The sequence below is a fragment of the Sinocyclocheilus rhinocerous genome, unplaced genomic scaffold (genome assembly GCF_001515625.1).
Source record: "Sinocyclocheilus rhinocerous isolate Xijiao unplaced genomic scaffold, SAMN03320098_v1.1 scaffold1222, whole genome shotgun sequence".
Taxonomy (NCBI): Eukaryota; Metazoa; Chordata; class Actinopteri; order Cypriniformes; family Cyprinidae; genus Sinocyclocheilus; species Sinocyclocheilus rhinocerous.
The window spans coordinates 11,731-31,314 of record NW_015640234.1 but is presented as its reverse complement, the minus strand read 5'-3'; the positions used below and the strand labels follow the sequence as shown (position 1 = coordinate 31,314).

The 19,584-nt window shown below is 36.9% G+C and overlaps 2 protein-coding genes across 2 annotated transcripts in view; both read right to left on the bottom strand.

The window, feature by feature from the left end:
* osbpl6 (oxysterol binding protein-like 6) overlaps positions 1 to 5,766 on the bottom strand; it is a 72,287-nt gene extending 66,521 nt beyond the window's left edge. Inside the window, exon 1 of the mRNA XM_016568580.1 lies at positions 5,473 to 5,766. The gene's annotated coding sequence lies outside the window, so the exon portion shown is untranslated. The remainder of the gene's footprint in view (positions 1 to 5,472) is intronic.
* Positions 5,767 to 8,298: 2,532 nt separating this feature from the next.
* LOC107752596 (RNA-binding protein 45-like) lies at positions 8,299 to 17,386 on the bottom strand. Its single transcript, XM_016568608.1, has 10 exons — positions 16,868 to 17,386; positions 16,655 to 16,777; positions 15,876 to 16,002; positions 15,685 to 15,804; positions 15,395 to 15,571; positions 13,411 to 13,540; positions 12,674 to 12,770; positions 11,244 to 11,407; positions 9,709 to 9,925; positions 8,299 to 8,489 (listed from the first exon to the last, which is right to left on the bottom strand). Exons 1-9 carry the CDS (start codon positions 17,384 to 17,386, stop codon positions 9,733 to 9,735), a joined length of 1,650 nt encoding a protein of 549 aa, XP_016424094.1. The 3' UTR covers positions 8,299 to 8,489; positions 9,709 to 9,732.
* Between the last annotated feature and the right edge of the window lie 2,198 nt (positions 17,387 to 19,584).

Below are 19,584 nucleotides of genomic sequence, written 5' to 3'. Positions count from 1 at the left end.
GACGCATCATCGATGTACTATAGTCCATTGCCACGTCACATTGTGACGTCAACACGATGTAGATTTTAAACCCGGAAGATGAAAATAGTGCAAAAAAGCTTAAAATTAACCAGTTTTCTCCAACAGTTAAAATTATCGGATGCTAACATTGTCTTCTATGATGTGCAACACAAACACCTCTGCTAAAATCTCAGAAAAAGTAGTCTGGGGTTTCATGACCCTTTAATGAGTCTCTGGGTTCATGAATTCAAAAACAGGGATGATAAGTTGATCGCCAGCCAATGAGATTGCCGTTTGCACATTAGCTCCGCCCACTACCGGAGAAACCGGCATATCTTCTGCTTCTTCTTAAAAGCTGAATAATTCTAATGAACTCCGTTATTTTGACAGAAAAATAGAAAGCGTGTCACTTCTGCATGGTATGTAAGACTCTCTCTCTCTCTTTGCGTGTGTGTGAGAAACAGTGATCTCAGCAAAGCGATGACGAGTCGTGCGCCTTCACACTAGAATTTACGGTACGTCAAATACAGGTGCGCTGCGCATCCATTGAGATGAATCGGAAAATAGCACAGATCGCTTGACGGAGAGCGAAACTCTCAAGCGCTCATTCAGAGTGAAAATATATCTGTGCTAATCTTAAACTTAGCCTTAGACAACATGCCATGGATGATGTATGAGGTGCCATCTGGAGAAGGTAACCAAACTAGATTAAAATTAAAAACAATGCATTCCTGATATCATGAATTTGCTTTATCATTCAAAATACAAGTTAAACATACTGTAACTTTAAGAGAACAAAACATACTCCAAAACAGTTTGACTACAATCTGATTCATCTGACAGATGAATATATGAACACACAAACATGCACATTTACAGAACATGTCAATGTTGCCTGATAGGTGTTCAGAAACTCACCCCATCTAATCCCTGTGAGGAAATAATGTTAGTTTAGATACTGCTTAGAAAATGTCACAATCTAATGCAGGTGTTGCAAAAATTATTTTTAAAGGGGTCATAGGATGCCCATTTTCCACAAGTTGATATGATTCTTTAGGGTCTTAATGAAAAGTCTGTAACATAGTTTGGTTAAAATTTCTCAATGGTAGTGTAAAAAAACACCTTTTTTACCCTGTCAAAAACAGCTCTTTTCAGAGCAAGCCGTTCTGTAGAATTTCCCTCACTGTATTTCTGAAGGAAACCGACTGTCTTCAGAAAATTATGGATGTCATTTTCATTTCATCTTGCCTGTAATGTTTGTGAGCAGAGCGCTGCTTTGTGTACAGCTGTTACCGGGGAAACCTTTATCCCTCCCGCTCTACAAGAGCCTCCTGCTGCCAGAAAATAAATTTGCATATATATGCCGCCACAAATAGAGTGCAAGTCTGAGGGAAACACCGCTTCTGTTATGAATATTATTCAATATTTTAATTTGAATGTCGGATTGAAATGAATGCTGTTATTAGAGTAGTTAATCATTAGCATAACCGTGGCTAACGCTAATATAATGAGCATTAGAATGAAGTTTCTTTATTAACTATTTAATGCTCCTATAACTTTTAATGAATTGTGAATCTAAAATATGCGTGTTAGAGAATGTACAAATGGTTAACATTGTTTGTGTCATATCAGTCAGAAAAGCAGTTCTGGGCTTTTTTTTTTTTTTAAGCTAACTTAGTTATTATTCTTCGCTGAATAACTCTAGGGTTTCAAAAGCCCTTTAAAATTAAATATGTACACAGTTTGGATTAAATGAAAGTATAGTAATTTTTTAATTAGCATGTTTTTGTGTTTTGCTTTGGTACCGAAATTGGTACCGAGAACCGTGGATTTTCACTGGTATTGGTACCGAATACTGCAATTTTGGTACCGTGACAACACTAGCGCGAACATAGATGCATTTAGGCAGATCGGGGGCGCATTCCCTTCAAAAACAAACGTAATCCACTGCGATCAGATGTCGGGAGTAAATGACGACTGTTATGTTCATTATTACATCCAACAACAGAACACCTCAATCGCTTAGGAGAGATTTGAGTAAAAAAAAAAAACACTGGGTGGATTTTTATCATTTTAAGGTGGTTGTGTACACACACTGCCAACACACATTTCAGTTCAAACAGCTTGTAAAAGTGCATGTAGCATCCGATGACCCCTTTAATTGCTATTACTGAAGGATAGTGCAGTGAAGACTTTATGACACTCAACAGCAAATCTGCAGCTTCTGACTAAAGTTGTGGTCACATTAGTAGAATTTCAACCAAATTTTGCAGGCCAAAAGAGGTCCATTGTCTATTGTCAACAGTGTAGTGACGCATGAAGCAAATCTCACACAAAAAGTCATTTTCAAACCAAGCAGCTTTCTGTTGGTCAATGCAACAAGCTCTCAAAGAAAATTCCAGATCAAGTGGATTTCTATTGAAATGACTCAATTCGCAGAACAACGAAACAACCATGTTCTGAGCAATGAATTCAGTTCATGATGTTTTATATGAGGTTCATTGGGTTCTGAGCTTAGTAGGCTTATTAATAATAGAGGTCAATGGATCTGCAAATAATCATGAAATCCATCTTTCATATTTCTCAAAATATCTTCTTTTATGATACAAAGACGAAATAAAGTTTTGTCACTGCTAGGGTTGCAAAAAGGTGGAAAATTTCCAGTAAATTTCGGATTTTATATATTTAATATTCCAGAAATTCTGGAAACTTTCCAGGTTTTTTTGTAATATTCCAGGGATTTTTGGAAAGTTTCCGGAAATTTTCCACCCCTTTGCAACCCTAGCACTGGATACTAGAATAAAAGCATCTTTTCAGGGCCTCTCAAACGGCAAAATTTTGGCAAAACTTTTACAGTGTGACAGTACTGTCTGATAGTAGCAACAATATTGTCCCAAATAATTCAAGAACTAAAAATTTGATTGGCTCAGAATGACAGTAACAAACAGCATTTGCTGTGAAACAAATCATTTCTTTTTTGCTTTCCATATTTTCCAAATAAACAACAAGTGGGCACAGAGTACAGAGCTTTTCTTATCGCACTGCTTCAACCTGTCTGAGGAGTTCACTGGCAGAGCATGTAAAAACTCCAGTAAACACAAAGGCTGACAGCGAACAGATGGACACACTAATCAACCTGCTGAACCCGGCTCAGTCCAGCCCTCTGTAAAGCAGGATAACGTCCCGTGAAAGACACCAGCCAAGATACGGGAAGAATCAAGCGGTTCTATGAAAACTCTGGATTAGAGCGAGGCAGCACATGACAGACACACTCAGACAAGCACACAGCGCACTGGCGATTAAACTCATTGCTTTTATTGATCAGGATGTAGCTTTTGTTCTTTTAGGTGGAACACCCCACCATAGAGCGTGGGTCGGCCAGAGTACTAGAGTAGCCCTCTTATAAAAACCACTGCTGCTCAGCTCAAAAACACACACATGCTGGGAAACTCCAACACAGCACACTAATTAGTGCTGTTTGCTAAGACAACCACCACTATTATTATTGCTAATACTTATGTGTAGGGGTGTGTTGAAAACCCCAACTGTAAGCATTGAAGGCAAAATTCACCCAAAAATGATTTTTTTTTTTCAAGCCTGAATGCACAGTCACATTAGCCAAATATTTAAATTCTGAAATTTTGGTGAAATTTCACAGTCAAAAAAGGTCCGCTGTCCGTTGTCAACAGACATGTAAGAAGCGCAGGTCGCACAGCAGTACCTTTCAAACCAAGCAACTTTCTGTTAAACAGTCCAGTGAACTGCTGTGACCAACTTTCAATTTCACCCATGGAAAATTGCAGACAAATGCTAAATGTGACCGCTTGTACTAACTTCAATTAAAAGTTTAATTTGAAGTACTAAAATTACTACAACTAAAACTTAAGTACAAATGAATTAAAAATAAAAAGACATTAAAAAAGCATATAAAAATACTAAAACTAATAAGAGGTCATTTAAAATACTATGGAACACAGAAGAAAATATTTTTGAATGACTAGCTGTGAGGTCCACCTACATACACACATGTCCAAAATGAGCCTTAATTATATAATTATAATAACATAATGCACTTAAGAAATAAAAGACTTGCAAAATGCAAATGACAGAGTTAAAATTCTTAACTAACAATATTATAACAACTCGCAATGCAACCTGACCACACACAGTTGTACACCACTGCCTTGCCATCAAACCGAGATGAGGCTGAAACAGTGCTGTTATTGTTAACTAACATAAAAACATTTAATATTATATTAAAAAAATTAAATCGGTAACTGAAATAAAATATAAGCTAAATAGAAATATTAAAACAACTAATAAAAAAATAAAAGCACATAAAAATACAAAATATATATATAAAAATAAGAGCTAATTCAAAATATTAGTACTACAATAGTATATAAAAAATAAAATGACACTGCATGTAAAATATAATAAGAAAGCGAAGCCTGAAAATAATGTTTGTCGTTAATTGTGTTCCCATCATTGAAGCTGTGCATGACCATACAATCATATGGGCCATTTTTATTTGTGCTTTTATGATATTTGTGGAGCCTGACAGCCCCCTTTTACTCTCATTATACAGAGCAGCCTGGACATTCTACTAAATGTCTCCTTTTGTGTTCCACAGAAGAAACATCCTGGTTTGGAAAGCCATGAGGTTAGGTATACGATTACAGTTTAAATATCAGGATAAAAGTGCTAATTACCAAATAAACACACACAGGCTCTATCAAAAGAGCAGATGTGTTGAGTTTTTGATGCTGCCGCTGTACTGTGGATCACAGAGAGTTAAACTAGAGGACTCACCAAACCCCACTGACTATAAAGTCAAACTAGCCACCTTAGAATTAACTTAGCAACTGCTCAAAACGTCAGTTTTATCACAGCAACTTAATTTAAGGAAATACTAGTGTCCCTGTAAGACACACCGCAATGTCACCGCCTAACCTTGGGTTTTTGATCCCTAAAAAGTCACCCGGTCGTGGGCAGCAGGGTCCAGTTTCCTCCTAGATCCTCACCTAATCAGGTATTAACGTTACCAGCCTGATGTTCTCCTCTACTAAAGCCTGGAGCATTAAAACTCAAGCAGACAGGTGTTTATTACGCGCAGCATAACAGCATTTCGGTACAGCACGATCAGATAAACAAGGGTTTTGAGTTTCGCCCGGATCAATGGGATCCTATGGGGTCCGGCTCTCCGCAACGGTCTGAGGAAACACAGCATACGAGACCCAAAATAAATCACAATACCTACAGTCTTCGCATGTATGAGTGGCATACAGTAATAAGCGGAGGAATAACTAACTCTAGAGGAGACTTTCCCATCTGCGAAGATGCGTGGCTGCCGTTCATCCATTATAATCAGCTTATCGATATCTATAGGACACCGGACCTCTCGGTAATGACGGAAATTAGCCGTCGGTGGGTGAAAACGAATAAAAACCACGCAACGGAAGCAGTACGTACCAGCGGTTCGGTGTCCACATCATTTCTTGGCGCAGAAGAAACCCGATGCTGAGAATAAGCGGAGCTGTAACGTTAGTCGCGGTTAAAGGTTTTTCATCCCGCTCGGTCCCCGCAGGTAAATCACAGATAAATTGGAGGAGAATGTCACGGTTAGGTGAAGAAAGTGAGTGAAAAGTGCTGTGTACGACTGGATTTGAAGGCAGTTTATACGGATGCTGCGGTAACGGTGAACTGAGGTCTGCGGTAAAGACCGGACCGGATCTCATCCCGAAACACTGGACGCTGGTGAGACGCAAAACCAGGAGCCTGGACTCCGCGATGGATTCCGTCTGGAACATTTTAAGAACGTAATCCTTAGAACTTTATGGGTTTGTTCTACAACACAATCAGACATGCAAACCTCAGACCTTATTTTACTCCTATTTATCTGCCATTCTGAATCTCTTCACAAAGGACTGCAAACCGAATTATCAAACATCCAGATAGCAAGAACCTTTGGGCCAAATGTGGCCGATAGCTGGCATATATGGCTTAGATATGGCATGGCTGAACAGATATGGGCCAGATTGTTACCATATATGTTTTGCCATATGTTTAGAATTTGCGGGAAATGTTTGCTTGGTTCACAGCTCCTTTTGAGGTATATGGTCCAGATAACAAAAAACACATAAGAACCAAGTAAGGTTTAGCTATGGCTGACATTGGTAAACATCGACTTCTGGCTAACATTTGGATTACACTTGGAAAACGCATCAAGTTTGGCAGATGTCCGGCAGGCCACACCTCGTTGCTACGACTACCGCGCCTATTTGACCGAAAGGCGGCAATCTTCTTCTTTCATGGATTTTCCGTCACACAGTTGCTTCAGGTAAGTGATATTTTGTTATTTTAAAGTCATTTTATTGAAAATATTCATCACTAAAATGAAATACAAGGCCCATATATGGGCCACATAAAAATGTATTACTTGGCTCATGATAGGCAGAGTTATGGCACTGGTTTGGTTCAGTTCTGGCTAAAAACATATGGGCCAATTTTGGGCCGGCGAACACATACTAATCTGGGCCACACTTTAGCTGTAGATTTGGGCCAGATCCGGGCCAAAGGAAATTTGCTGACTGGGGCATCCTATCAGCATGTCCTGTGCACAGGTCACATACGTTCCAATAGTCACTTTTTATCAAAAAAGTATAAAAACTTATTTGAACTTTAATGAGTTATTAAAGGCACAATATGTACGATTTTTTAATTAAAATATCCAGAAACCACTAGAACAGTGTTATATATTTTGCTGACTTGCTTCGACGGCTTTCAGCCTCACCCTGCTTCATTCTACTATGTTAATAAATCATTCGCTCATCCATGAACATGATTTCTGCCCGAGTCCCATCGGATTGCATCGGCTGTGGGGATGAAGACCACAACTCCCATGATTCCACATTCACTCGCAGCGTCATCAAACTACGCCTTTGTCTATTTGTTTATTTTGAATACGCGCCCTCTAGCGGCGAAAATTACATATTGTGCCTTTAACAATAATGATCTTAAAAATCTTTTAATAAGTTAACAAAGCTTATTAAATGGATTACATTGCGTAAAAAAACTAATTAAAGTATTATAAAAGTCTAATAAGACCTGAACCTGAAATTGCACATTTGAACCCTGATAAATGATTAAAATAAATATCTGTGGCTATCTTGAACTGAATGTTATTTTCCTGCATATGTGCATACTGTACATAATGTACCATGTGACATTTTTAAAAAATAGCAAGATATTTTCAACAGGATGCAATATTCAGTGTGCATTGTGGTCACATGACCCCGTGGCTATAGTTTCAGAAATAAATACCATGTTTTATTTTTGTGTCCAATTTTTCATTTTCGTTTTCATTTTCAGCAGTCCAGCCAAAAAGTCAATAAATGGAAACTCAAATGAATTGCACTGTGGTTACTGTATAAAGCAAGTGAGCTCTCTTGTGCACTGTTCATCTTGGCAAATGAATTACATCAATGAGGTCTTCAGAGAATGCAGAGATTCATACTGCAGTCTGTGAAAACATTACGAGTAATATGGTACTGTAATAAGCTACTCTGAATAGCCAAAGTTGTTTGATATATGCATAGTATCTAATCTAATTTTATTAATAACTTTGAGTGATTTCTAATCCAATGTCATTATTAAATTTTAATGCAAAATAGTAATAACAATACAAGACAATACAGCACATTTGATCTGATTTTTGTTTTTAAAATGACCCGACAGCTAATTACTGAAGCTTTCAAATCAAACCATCAGAATGCCTCTACCTGCTGGACAGAGAAGAGCACTGCATCACACTGCATTTACAAAATTAAGATGCAATGCTGCTGCAATGACTTTAAAGTCACATTTATCCCCTCGCTGTGTGAACGTCGCATTTCCCACTGACATGAATCACATTATGAAATAAAACAGGTTGACTTACGAGCCCTGTACTTTTACTCATGCAGATCTGTTACTTCATGGCCCGTATAAGATATTGCACCATTCTCTCAGTTCAAACGTTGACAGAGCACCAGCAATTAACCATCAATAAGAAATAAACAGGCCATTTAAAACAGCTTCACTTGTCAAACTCTTTTTTATTTGCATACACATCAGATACATACAGAGGCCATGCATGAACTCAAACTCTTCTGAAGCTTTGTCTGTCACCTCTGTTAAATGGGATAGTTCACTCAAACATGAAACGATTCTGTCATCATTTACTCAACCTTTTGTCAAACCTGTATGACAATGTGGAACACAAAAGAAGTCCATACAATTTGTCAATAAAATTAAATACGTTGAAAATAGTGAGTGCTTAAGGTGCCTCAATTGCTGGCAGTTGGCTAACAGCAGACAAGAAAAAAGAGAGAAAGTAAAAACACTTTCTTTGTTATTAAAGAACTGAAACGGCAGTACGGCAGTCAGTGTCCGTCGTTATGAGGTCTAGTCCTGTCATGTCGGGGTCATGCGTCATGTCATCTAAACCTCTGTAAGAACAAACACAGCATAGTCACTGTTATACAAGTCCAAAATCTTGAGGAACTGCTGAAAATTATTTTGAATGATGGGTCGTTTAAAGCATGCCAACATATTCTGTTACACCAAATACACAAAATAATGATCTTTAAAAAAGCATCATATGACCCCTTTAACTTCGAAAGTTTTTCAGTGCATTTACTCCCTTCGAGTCATGTCAGAGTTACTGTGATTTATTTTTAAAGAATCATGGCAAAAGCCTATTGCTGTTGATCATAATTATGTTTTAATTGTGAGTGTTGATTTTGCAATTTAGTTTGTACATCTTTAACACTATTCATTTAGCCAGTTTATGGGATGATGGCTACAAACAAACATCCTGTAAGTCTCTGTGGCAGCACATGAATGATAAAATACACAAATAAAGCATCAATTACACTCCTAATGAGCATCCTGTACTCTTCATTTTGTTGCACTAAAGCAAAGGAGGAAAAGTGACTACATAGTTTCTGAAGGATCACTGAAGACTGGATTAACGGCTGCTGAAAGTTCAGCTTTGCATCACAGGAATAAATAACACTTTAGAACATTAAAATAGAACACAGTTACTTTAAATGGTTATGATAATTCTCACTAATAATGTTTTTTTTTTTACCGTATTATTGATTAAATAAGTGTAGCCTTTGCTGAACATAAGAGATTTCTGTCATAAATGTTTTTAAAAATCTGTCAGGCTGCTGAAAGAACAAGTGTAATTCCATTTTCTGCCACTAGTGCCAGTGAAATTACACACTGACATAAAACTGATTTCAAATGCCACACAATCATTTTATGATCTCACATCAATGGTAGAGGACAGATTATGATGTTCAAAGCACTGAATGCTTTGAATGACATGTTGTCTGACTGGTATAGAAAGACAAACAAATCCTTTCATGTAATTAGTCCAAAAGAGATGAAGATGTTAAAACATTTATAAGTAGGATTGTTTCTCCAGGTAGTATATAAGCGGGCGGTTTAGCTGTCAAAGGTACATCATGTCTCAAGTCATTAACTTATTCTGGAGCAAATTCACTCTCAACGACAACATTATATGGAGTATAACAAAATCGGTCATAATTTTCATCCCGTTTCTGGATTGACTTTATTTGTTGCAGAAATAACAGAATGTTGTGGTGGATTCATAAATATGTGAAGAGTTAGTCTGTCTTACCTACTGAGCTGACTTACCTGTGTCTGTGGTAAGGTCAAAGGTCAGTAAGTTCTCTGGCGTTTGTGAGATTCCTCTTTCGGTGGGTCTGCCAGCATGACCTTCATCTTGATGCCGTTAATCACTTTTCCATGCAGCAGTGCTATGGCATTGTAAGCAGGTTTCCGGTCTGCATACTTTATGTATCCCACATTCCGGCCCGTAACCAAGTAAACCTCCATCAGGGAACCGAAACGACTGCATGGAGAGAACACACACACACACACTCTGAATTGTTCGTAAACCATTTTAAACTATTCGTTCGTAAACACAAATTAATTGTTTTCAATTGGTTCAAGGAAATGAATCAAACTTACCAAATATAACTCTTTAAAAAAATCTACTGCAGATTAAGAGACGAGGAAGGAGTGTGATACATGCATACTGTAATTTCAAATACACAACTGGTCAACAGTTTGGAATATTTAAAAAATTTTTAATGTTCCTGATTAAAGTCTCTTTTGCTCACCAAGGCTGCATTTATTAGATAATACAGTAAAACAGCAATACAGTAAAATTGTGAAATTATTACAATTTAAAATGGTTTTCTATGTTAATATCTACGTAATATATATTTTTAAAATGTAACTTATTCCAGTGATGGCAAAGCTGAATTTTCAGCAGGCATTACTCCAGTCTTCAGTGTCACAGAAATAATTCCAAATCATTGTCATGCATCAGTCCAAAAGAAGTTAAATAAAAAGCACCCATCCTTAATAAAAAGTCTCACACACGGCTCCGGGGGGTGAACAAAGGCCTCCTGTAGCGAATCGATGCGTTTTTGTAAGAAAAATATCCATATTCAAAACGTAATAATCACTTTAATGTAGCTTGTGCCAACAGTTGTACACGGAAGCTGTTCGTCTGAAAGAAGAAAGTCATATACACCTAGGATGACTTGAGGGTGAGTAATTTATGGGCTAATTTCCATTTCAAATAAATGATGTTCTTTTGAACTTTCTATTCATCAAATAATCCTGAAAATGTATCACAATTTCCACTAAAAATTTGAAGCAGCACAACTGTTTTCAGCACTGATAATAAAAAGAAATAATTGTTTCTTGAGCAGCAAATCAGCATATTAGCATGATTTCTGAAGGATCATGTGACACTGAAGACTGGAGTAATGATGCTGAAAATTCAGCTTTGATCACAGAAATAAATTACATTTTACAATATATTAAAATAGAAAATTGTTCGTTTAAATGGTTATAATATTTCACATACAGTTTTCACAATATTTTCACAACAGTTTTTTTTTAAACTTATTTTACTTATGTGCAGCCTTGGTGCACATTAAGAGACATTAACACTTAAATTACATTGAAACATTAAAAAAACCCATCATTTTGCCAAACATTTGACCGTGTGTGTGTGTGTATATGTATGTTCATGTCATTTCGGAATAAAACTTAAGGAAAATATACACATTCACTCAGACACAGTACACTACATCGGTCCAACACCATCAGAGGAAGTGTGTAAATCAATCATGAAGACACACACACACACACACCAGAACACGTCCTCCAGCACATCCACAGGCAGAGGCGAGGGGTTGAAGATGACAAAGAGCCTCTCCTTCACCACGCTGTCAGACGCCACCAGTTTCTTCAGAGGAGGCAGAGCTACATCGGTCTGCACACGTGCTTTCTGAGGTACAGGGGCCGCTGTGTAGCCCTACAGGAACACAGGACACAATAAACACTTGTCAACATTCAGTTTGATGACTTCTGATCTCCAACAACATCATGTTTTCATCATGTTTCTCAAGACAATGTAAATGGAGGACGAGCACATAGTATATCATGATGACGCTGTGCTCTTTAACAACAAAGATGCACGACAAACAAAAATCACCCCAGAAGGAGCATAAAGCAACAAAGTTATTTTATGCGTCACTACATTATCATGCTGCAGGAAACCGAGTCATCACTGTCCCAGGATTTAGTGGATCAAGGCACTTGCTAGTGTCCATAATATACTGATTCATGACATAGTGAAAGAGGTGGAATGAGAGACAGCGCATGATTTGATACTTGCTATTGTTAGACATTCGCAGGTGGTATAAGGTTTTTCTAGAACACATTCTATTGGACAAAACCCCCACAAAAATAACCATATTAATAGCTAAAATATGTTAAAAATGTGTTCCATGGAAGAAGAAAAAAAGGACAGATGAGGAAATTATGAAATTATAAATAATTTTCATTTTTGGGTGAACTATCACTTTGTAATGGCCTAATGGATGGATTTTTGTAAAATGAAAAGGATTTTTTTTAGCAATAAGCAGCAACCTGTGCACCACCATTCGAAAGTTTGTGGTCGGTTAGATGCATTTTTTTTTTTTTTAAAGAAATCTCTCATGCTCACTAAGACTGCATTTATCTGATCAAAAATGCAGTATAAACGGTAATATTGTGAAAAATTATTCAAATTTAAAGTTACTGTTTTCTATTTCAATGTATTTTTAAAATGTAATTTATTCCTGTGGTGCAAAGTAGAATTGTCAGCATCATTACTCCAGTCAAATCATTCTAATATGCTAATTTGCTGCTCAAGAAACATTTCTGACTATTATCAATGTGGAAAACAGTTGCGCAGCTTAATATTTCTGTGAAAACTGTGATTTTAATAGATCTTAAAATGGAATTAATTCCTGTGATGGCAAAAGATAGTTTTTGTAACTTCTGAAAGGTAGTGTATGTTTGGCATATATGAGTTATCACTGATTATCATGTAACTAGAATAGCATGTACAAAAATTGTAATGCGATACCTATGGCTTATAAAGGAATAGTTGCCCGATAACGAAAATATTTCTTTGTTCCAGAACTGTACGACTTTCTGTCTTCCATGGAACACAAAATTAGAATTTCTAAACAAATGACTAATTTAGAGACTAATTTACTAATCTTAAGAAATTGTGTACGGACACATTACCCACCGCACTGGTCTTCATTAGCTGTGCACCAGAAGGGCCGTTCCACACCATAGACATCATCTGAGCGGCCACAAGCTGCATCGCCATCTTCCCCACGGGACTGAACACAGACAACAAAACAAATAAAACCTGCACTTGGATACGCTACAGCTTCATATTTAATATTGTGCATCTAAAACAGTCTCTAACGATATAATAGTTTGACCCAAATGAAAGCGTGTTAAAAACGGTAACCTAAAGGCACCTAGACGGTGTACTATTTCCTGTGGATTTTTGGCTGTATTCCTCACAGCCCCATATGTAACAGAAGAGGCAGGTTAAAGGGACAGTTCACCCAAAAATGAAATAGTCATCATTTACTAACCCTGAAGTTGTTCCAAACCTGTATGAGTTTCTTTCATCTGCTGAACATAAGAAGATATTTTGAAGAAACAGTTGTCAGTATCCATTGACTTCCATAGTATGGAGGGGAAAAAAAATACAATGGAAGTCAATGGCTACCATCAACAGTTTCTTCAAAATATCTTCTATGTTCAGAAACTCATACCGGTTTGGAACAACTTGAAGCTGCGTAAATGATGACAGAATTTTCATTTTTGGATGAACTATCCCTTTAAGCAATAATGAATTTATCAAGCTAATTATAATAAGTGAATGCTAACGAGGATCTGTGGAATCAAAACGCATTTTTAATGAAGCAGCATGTATGTACTTTGAGTTGAATGTAAAGTGGACTCTACCTCGTCCTGTCCTCTCCATCGTCTATGTAAGTTACAGAGAGACGGTTACCAGGCGGATACTCAAACCCATTCAGCTTCTCTTTAGCATAAACCGCTGAGCCCAGGTTATTATACCGCACCACCACCTGACCTGTAGAGCACACACATACTGTGAGATAAAGGACACTTTTACTCATTTACCCTTTCCATTATGTCGCTAAAAACTCTCATGACTCCCTTTCATCTGTGAGAGCATTCTGAAGTGATATGATAGCTTTGTTTGAGGAATAAACCTAACTTTAATATATATTTAATGTATACATTTAAGTTCAAAAGTTTGTGGTCGGTAAGATTTTTAAAGGTTTTTGAAATAAGTCTCTTCTGCTCACCAGGACTGCATTTATTTGATCAAAAATCGTCAAAACTGTAATATTGTGATGTATTATTACAATTTAAAATAACTGTTTTAATATATTTTTAATATTTTTAATTTATTCCTGTGATGATTCAGAAATCATTCTAACATGCTGATGCATTTATTCAGGATTATTTGTACTGCGAGTAAATCATTCGCATTTGTGAGCAAGCTTTGTGCCAGGAGACTAAATCATGTCTGTCATTAGCCACTGACTAATAAATTGTCAGATTTCACTTGATGCCAGTGATTGAGTCGTAGGCTAAGAATAAGTTTAAAGCAGATATATTCTGACTGCATGTTGTGTCCTCTGACCGCATTAGAGCGCTTACGCTTGAAGACTCTGAATGAGTGTTTAATAATCAGGGCATGGATCGAGTCGCTCTATAGAGGGTATGCAGTGACGTCACTGTCCCGCCTGAAAACAAAGCATCCTGCTGCAGCTAGTAGGGGAAAGCGTGAAAACTGGAGTAAAACGAGAAGTAAAATATCTTCTTGAGCCTCATGTTGTGTTCCAGTCATTTTGACACGAAGGCAACTTCCTTTTTCTCGAAAATGCTAGTCAATGTTATCACACTGGACAAAAACCTACTGAATTTGCTCACAGAGGGTATAACAAATTCCCCCCAAAATTTAGATAATTTTTATACTTTTTTGTCCCGTCAAAAATGACCAGCCTACAAAACATTGCTGATAAATGTCTCGTTATGCTATATTATTACCAAATATTGGATTCAATGTTCTATCAGCAAAACTGACCAGGCTTTTAAAAATTGCTTGTAAATCTTTCATTATGTTATATTATCACCAAATCTTCTTATTGTCAACGTGTTTTTTTTTCTTTCAATTAGAACAGGTTTTGTATTCATTTTGAGAACTAATTAATCGTAGGCCTCATTGATCAAGCTTATGCAACTCAGTTTTTGAGTGAATATTGCCAAAAAAAAAAATCCACAAAAAAAGTTTTTTTTTTCACTCAAAAACTGAGGTATATAAGCTTAGATCTATGAGGGCAACAACCAATCAGCTCCAAAAAGAAATACAAAACCAATAAATAAATAAATAAATAAATAAAATCATTAAATCCAAGATTTGGTTACAATATTGCATTTTATTTACAAGCAATTTTTCAAAATGCAGGGAACACCAAATTAGGTAAAGGTTTTTCAGCACAGCACAAGGGTTAAAATATATATATAATATAAAAATAAATATAACTATAAAAAAAGTCTGATGAATAAAAAAAAAAAAAAATTTACTGGCCAATGCGAATTCTTTTGCCAATGAGAACGGCTTAGAAAGTTCAAAAGAAGCATTAATTTGAATCAGAAATATTTTGAAAGATTGTAAAAGTCTTTATTGTTTTTATCAATATAATGCATCCCTTGCTGAGTAAAAGTATTAATTTATTTTAAACAAAACTGACCCCAAAATTTTTAATGGTAGTGTATAATCCACATGTCGTATGGACTACTTATATGATATTTCATGGTGAATTAACTATGATAAAATTTTAATTTTGGGGAAAAAAACTTAGTAAGGTTGTGCGTAGAAAAAACATTGTAGAGCAGTGGGTGGTATATATATAACCTTTGCTGAAGCCGTACTGATCTCTCTGCATCTCACAGAAATCAATCCCCGGGATCAGGTCAAACAGACCGCAGATCTGCTCCTGCGTGACCGCGACCCGGGACGACACCAGCAGGCACCGCGTGATGACGTCAGAGCTCCACGTGTCCCCCGAGGCGTAGCTGCTGGACTCATGTGCTGCAGGAAACCACGCACCGATCAAGCTAAACCCTCAGGCATCCAAAAACGGCACTGCCATTTCCACACAAAAGCATGGGCGGAAACCAAACTTGAAGTGACTGGATACTCACCAAACGTGTACGAGTTGGAGCCTGAATCGTTTCCAGAGTGCTCCGATCTGGGGTTGCTGAAATAGTCGTTGTCTGTTGACGCATTTTTGGTTCTGGGCTCAGCTAAAATAGCTCTGAACGCTGCAAGAGACGGACAACTTACAAATGCATCTGAAAGCAAGTCATCAAAGTAGGGAAAACGACAGACTTACTCTTGTCACAGTTTTCTATGGCTTTGGCGGCTTGCGAAGGTTTGTGGAATCTCACGTAACCCAGACCTTTGCTTTCACCCGTGGTCTTATTCCTTATAATAATAGCGTACTCTATATCCCCATACACCTGTGGAAGAGACAGCAAAGAGAGAGGAAAAAACTGACAAAAAATATCACGAAAGTCTGAGTTCACCGAAAAATCTAATGAAAGACTAAATAATAAATTAGGTTTTGCTTAACCTGTTTGTTTTTAGGCCCATGCATTATTTCATGACAATGAATCAAACTGCCTCCCCAATGACTAATTACTAAAATTGGTGCTAAAAACACATTTCTTTGACTTTTTGCCAAATATAATTGATTTTGGGGTGTTCTTCAAACTGTCCTTCAGAATAAAAACCTTCCTCAGTAATTTTGGTGAAAGTCCTGTGTGCTCCACTACCTCAACATTCACATTTTCTCTTCTAAATGAGCCATTTTATTTATATTACAAATGATTATTGTACTATTACTAATGCATCTTTATGCTAATACATTTTCTCGTTTTATTTCTTTTAATTTGGGGGTAAAATGTGTCGTGTTTTTATACATACGCCCAATTGTCCATCAGAAAATGCCTCAAGTGTGCCACATCCAAATTGTCTTCACTTATATAAGCCATATATTACTGTTATTATTGGGGGGGCATCATACTTTGGTCCTAGAAATTTGCATACACCTTTACAAAATGTATTTCCTTTTTAATTTTGGGTTGACGTTTGCTTTTCCATCAGAAATACCTTAAATGTTTCTTTTAAGTCCTCCTCAGAGAAGGATCTCGGGATCATGACAAAGATTCTGGTGAGCTCCTCATCCTCCACATCTCGGTGGCTGCCAGAAGATCTGGACTGAGCGATGAAGACCTAGACGAGCACCAAACGCTTAGCGTACACCCAGCACTGAGAGCTGATGAGAGTGTAAATGTGGCTGAATCGGGTGTTGCATTAAAATACCTTGATGGGTTTGGCTCCTTCGGCCAGGCATCTGCCGTGCATCTCCTCCATCGCAGTGCAGGCTTGCGACGATTTGGCGAATTTCACAAACGACACTCCTTTCGACTCTTTCGTCTGCTTGTCTTTCACCACCCAAATGTCCTGAAGCTCCCCGAAAGCTGTGAAATGCTCCCGTATGATCTCTTCTGTTACGGTTTTACTTGTGACGAGAAACAGCCGACTGTTTGCTGGCTCGTCCAGATATGAAGAGGCTCGGGTAGATTCTCCTTCGGCCAGGCATCTGCCGTGCATCTCCTCCATCGCAGTGCAGGCTTGCGACGATTTGGCGAATTTCACAAACGACACTCCTTTCGACTCTTTCGTCTGCTTGTCTTTCACCACCCAAATGTCCTGAATCTCCCCGAAAGCTGTGAAATGCTCCCGTATGATCTCTTCTGTTACGGTTTTACTTGTGACGAGAAACAGCCGACTGTTTGCTGGCTCGTCCAGATATGAAGAGGCTCGGGTAGATTCGTCCATAGTAACAGTTATATTACTCATTTATTAGGCTTTTAGCCAGCAAGCAACTGTGTGTGAAAACTGTACGTTTTGACAAATTGACCTGATAAGCCCAAATATACCAGACAAATATAATGTGTGCGGAGACGGTCAAAATAAAATTACTCGGGTATCTAAACAGCACACGTGAACAACACAGCAGCCGAATGCACGCGCAGAAACGCATTTCATAATAAAAGACTGGAGTTCTTTTTAGGCACATGCAGGGGTTTAGTTTGGTTGAAGGCTTCTTTTTGTTCATTAAAACCGTCTTGGAGACTTTCCATGCATTCAAATCATGTGTATCCTGTATAAATGTTATTGTAGAATTGTAAATAAATATCATTCCAGGACATCAGGACAGCTTAAAGTACAATGGCAAGCATTAACCAAACTCTTACAGCACTTAAATAAATAAAATAAAACATTAATAATTCAATCACTTAAATATTTGACATCAGTTTTTCCGGTGAGAACTTTTTCCCATTGAATAACTTTCTGAATATACCTTTGCCTAGTGGTATTAAAAACACACTTGTTTTAATAATTTTGAGTTATTTTACTAATTCAGCTTCAAATGAAAATAATAGTTTTATTTTTTTAATTATTTTATTTAATTATTTTTTTTTTTTGCTTCCCCCCCCCACCCCCAAGTAATGAAAATTGTTTTAGTTAATGACAATAAACCTACCTCATGTCACAGGTCTCCCACCCAACCCAAAAAAGCCAACGGGATACTCGGTGCGTATGGAAAGTACAGTACCACTGGTGACACAAGCCTCTGCCATCCAGCCTCTACAGATCAGACCAGGGGTCATTACACAGGTAAAGGGATTTCTAAGGTGGAGACATGGCTACCCTTTCGTTATTTATCCGTAACATAAAGACACCCTTTTTTTTTTTTTTTTTTTTACAGCAAGTGGCTAATAATAGCCAATATAAACAAATAAAATAAAAATTCCTTCATTTACATTAATGCTATAACCCTGATTTAAAAATAAATCCGGGAAAAAAAATCAAACATGTAGAATGTTTAATAAAAGAAGACAGTGCATTTCCTTAAAATGATGCCATAACATTGTAAAATAAATTCACAAAGCACATTAATAATTTTCGATGACATAAACTCACAGAACTGAAGCTGAATGAATCTCCTGATAACTTTATTTAAGCAGTTTTATTAATTAATAATATTATTAAAATATATATTCAAGAACTTAAATTTGGTAATATTCGTAAAACACAAACTGACAATGCAGGAGGTCACTAATGCACACTGTAAAGGACAGTGTGGTGGTGATTACAACCATCCTGTATTTATTATTATTTTCTCATATGAGTTCACAGGAGTCAGAAAAATAAGTTAACGGTGTATAACTTTTGAGGGGAGTCAAAAGAAGCCAGCAGCTCGCAACCTTTGATGGCTGATGGGAGTGTTGCTAAAGAGGGGGTGTGAGAGAGGCCAGCAGAGGGAGCTCATCCCCAGTATAGTGCTGAGAGCTGTAAAAACGTACCATCCATAGGAAGAGGGTGAACCAACTCCAAGGGTAAGGCTAATGTTAGGATAATCTATTAGCTAGGCAAAATAAATAACTAAATAAATTTAATAATTAATAATAATAATAATACAAATCTCTTTAGGCAAGTACCAGATATGGGTGTGATGTCATAAAATATTTGTAATACGACTGAATTTGTATACAACCTGAGCACAACTTAATTTAGTAATGTAATCTGATTACTTTTGGATTACTTCAAGTTACATATCTAAGTACTTTTATTTAACTATGACTTTAAAAATAAAACTAATAAAAACTATAGTAAAAACTATTTGAAACTATTAAAAATCATGTCTTGTTTCACCATCTAGATATTACAGGCCGTATATTTATATAAAAGGCTATGCAGACATCTAGTGGCTATACAGTTTAGTATTACAGTTTTATTTTTATTATTATTATTTTTAATTTCTTTAACATGTATACGTAAAAATAAATATAGTTTATACACAATAAAATTTTTTACACCATATACATATTAGTCTATTTTAAAATCAGCCTACATGTCGAAATGCATGTGAAATGCTATGATCTTTCTTTATTTCATTGAATCCGGGGTGTGGGGACTCCTACATTTTCAGGCTCATTTTCCGCTAGAAAACTTACAACTGCAGTCATGCA

Coding starts and splice junctions, on each gene's coding strand:
- LOC107752596 (XM_016568608.1), bottom strand. CDS start 17,386: ATGGACGAATCTACCCGAGCCTCTTCATATCTGGACGAGCCAGCAAAC. Junction 13,541..15,394: donor TCAGTACGGCTTCAGCAAAG/GTTATATATATA, acceptor TGTGCTCTACAG/GTCAGGTGGTGGTGCGGTAT. Junction 12,771..13,410: donor GATGGAGAGGACAGGACGAG/GTAGAGTCCACT, acceptor GTCTGTGTTCAG/TCCCGTGGGGAAGATGGCGA.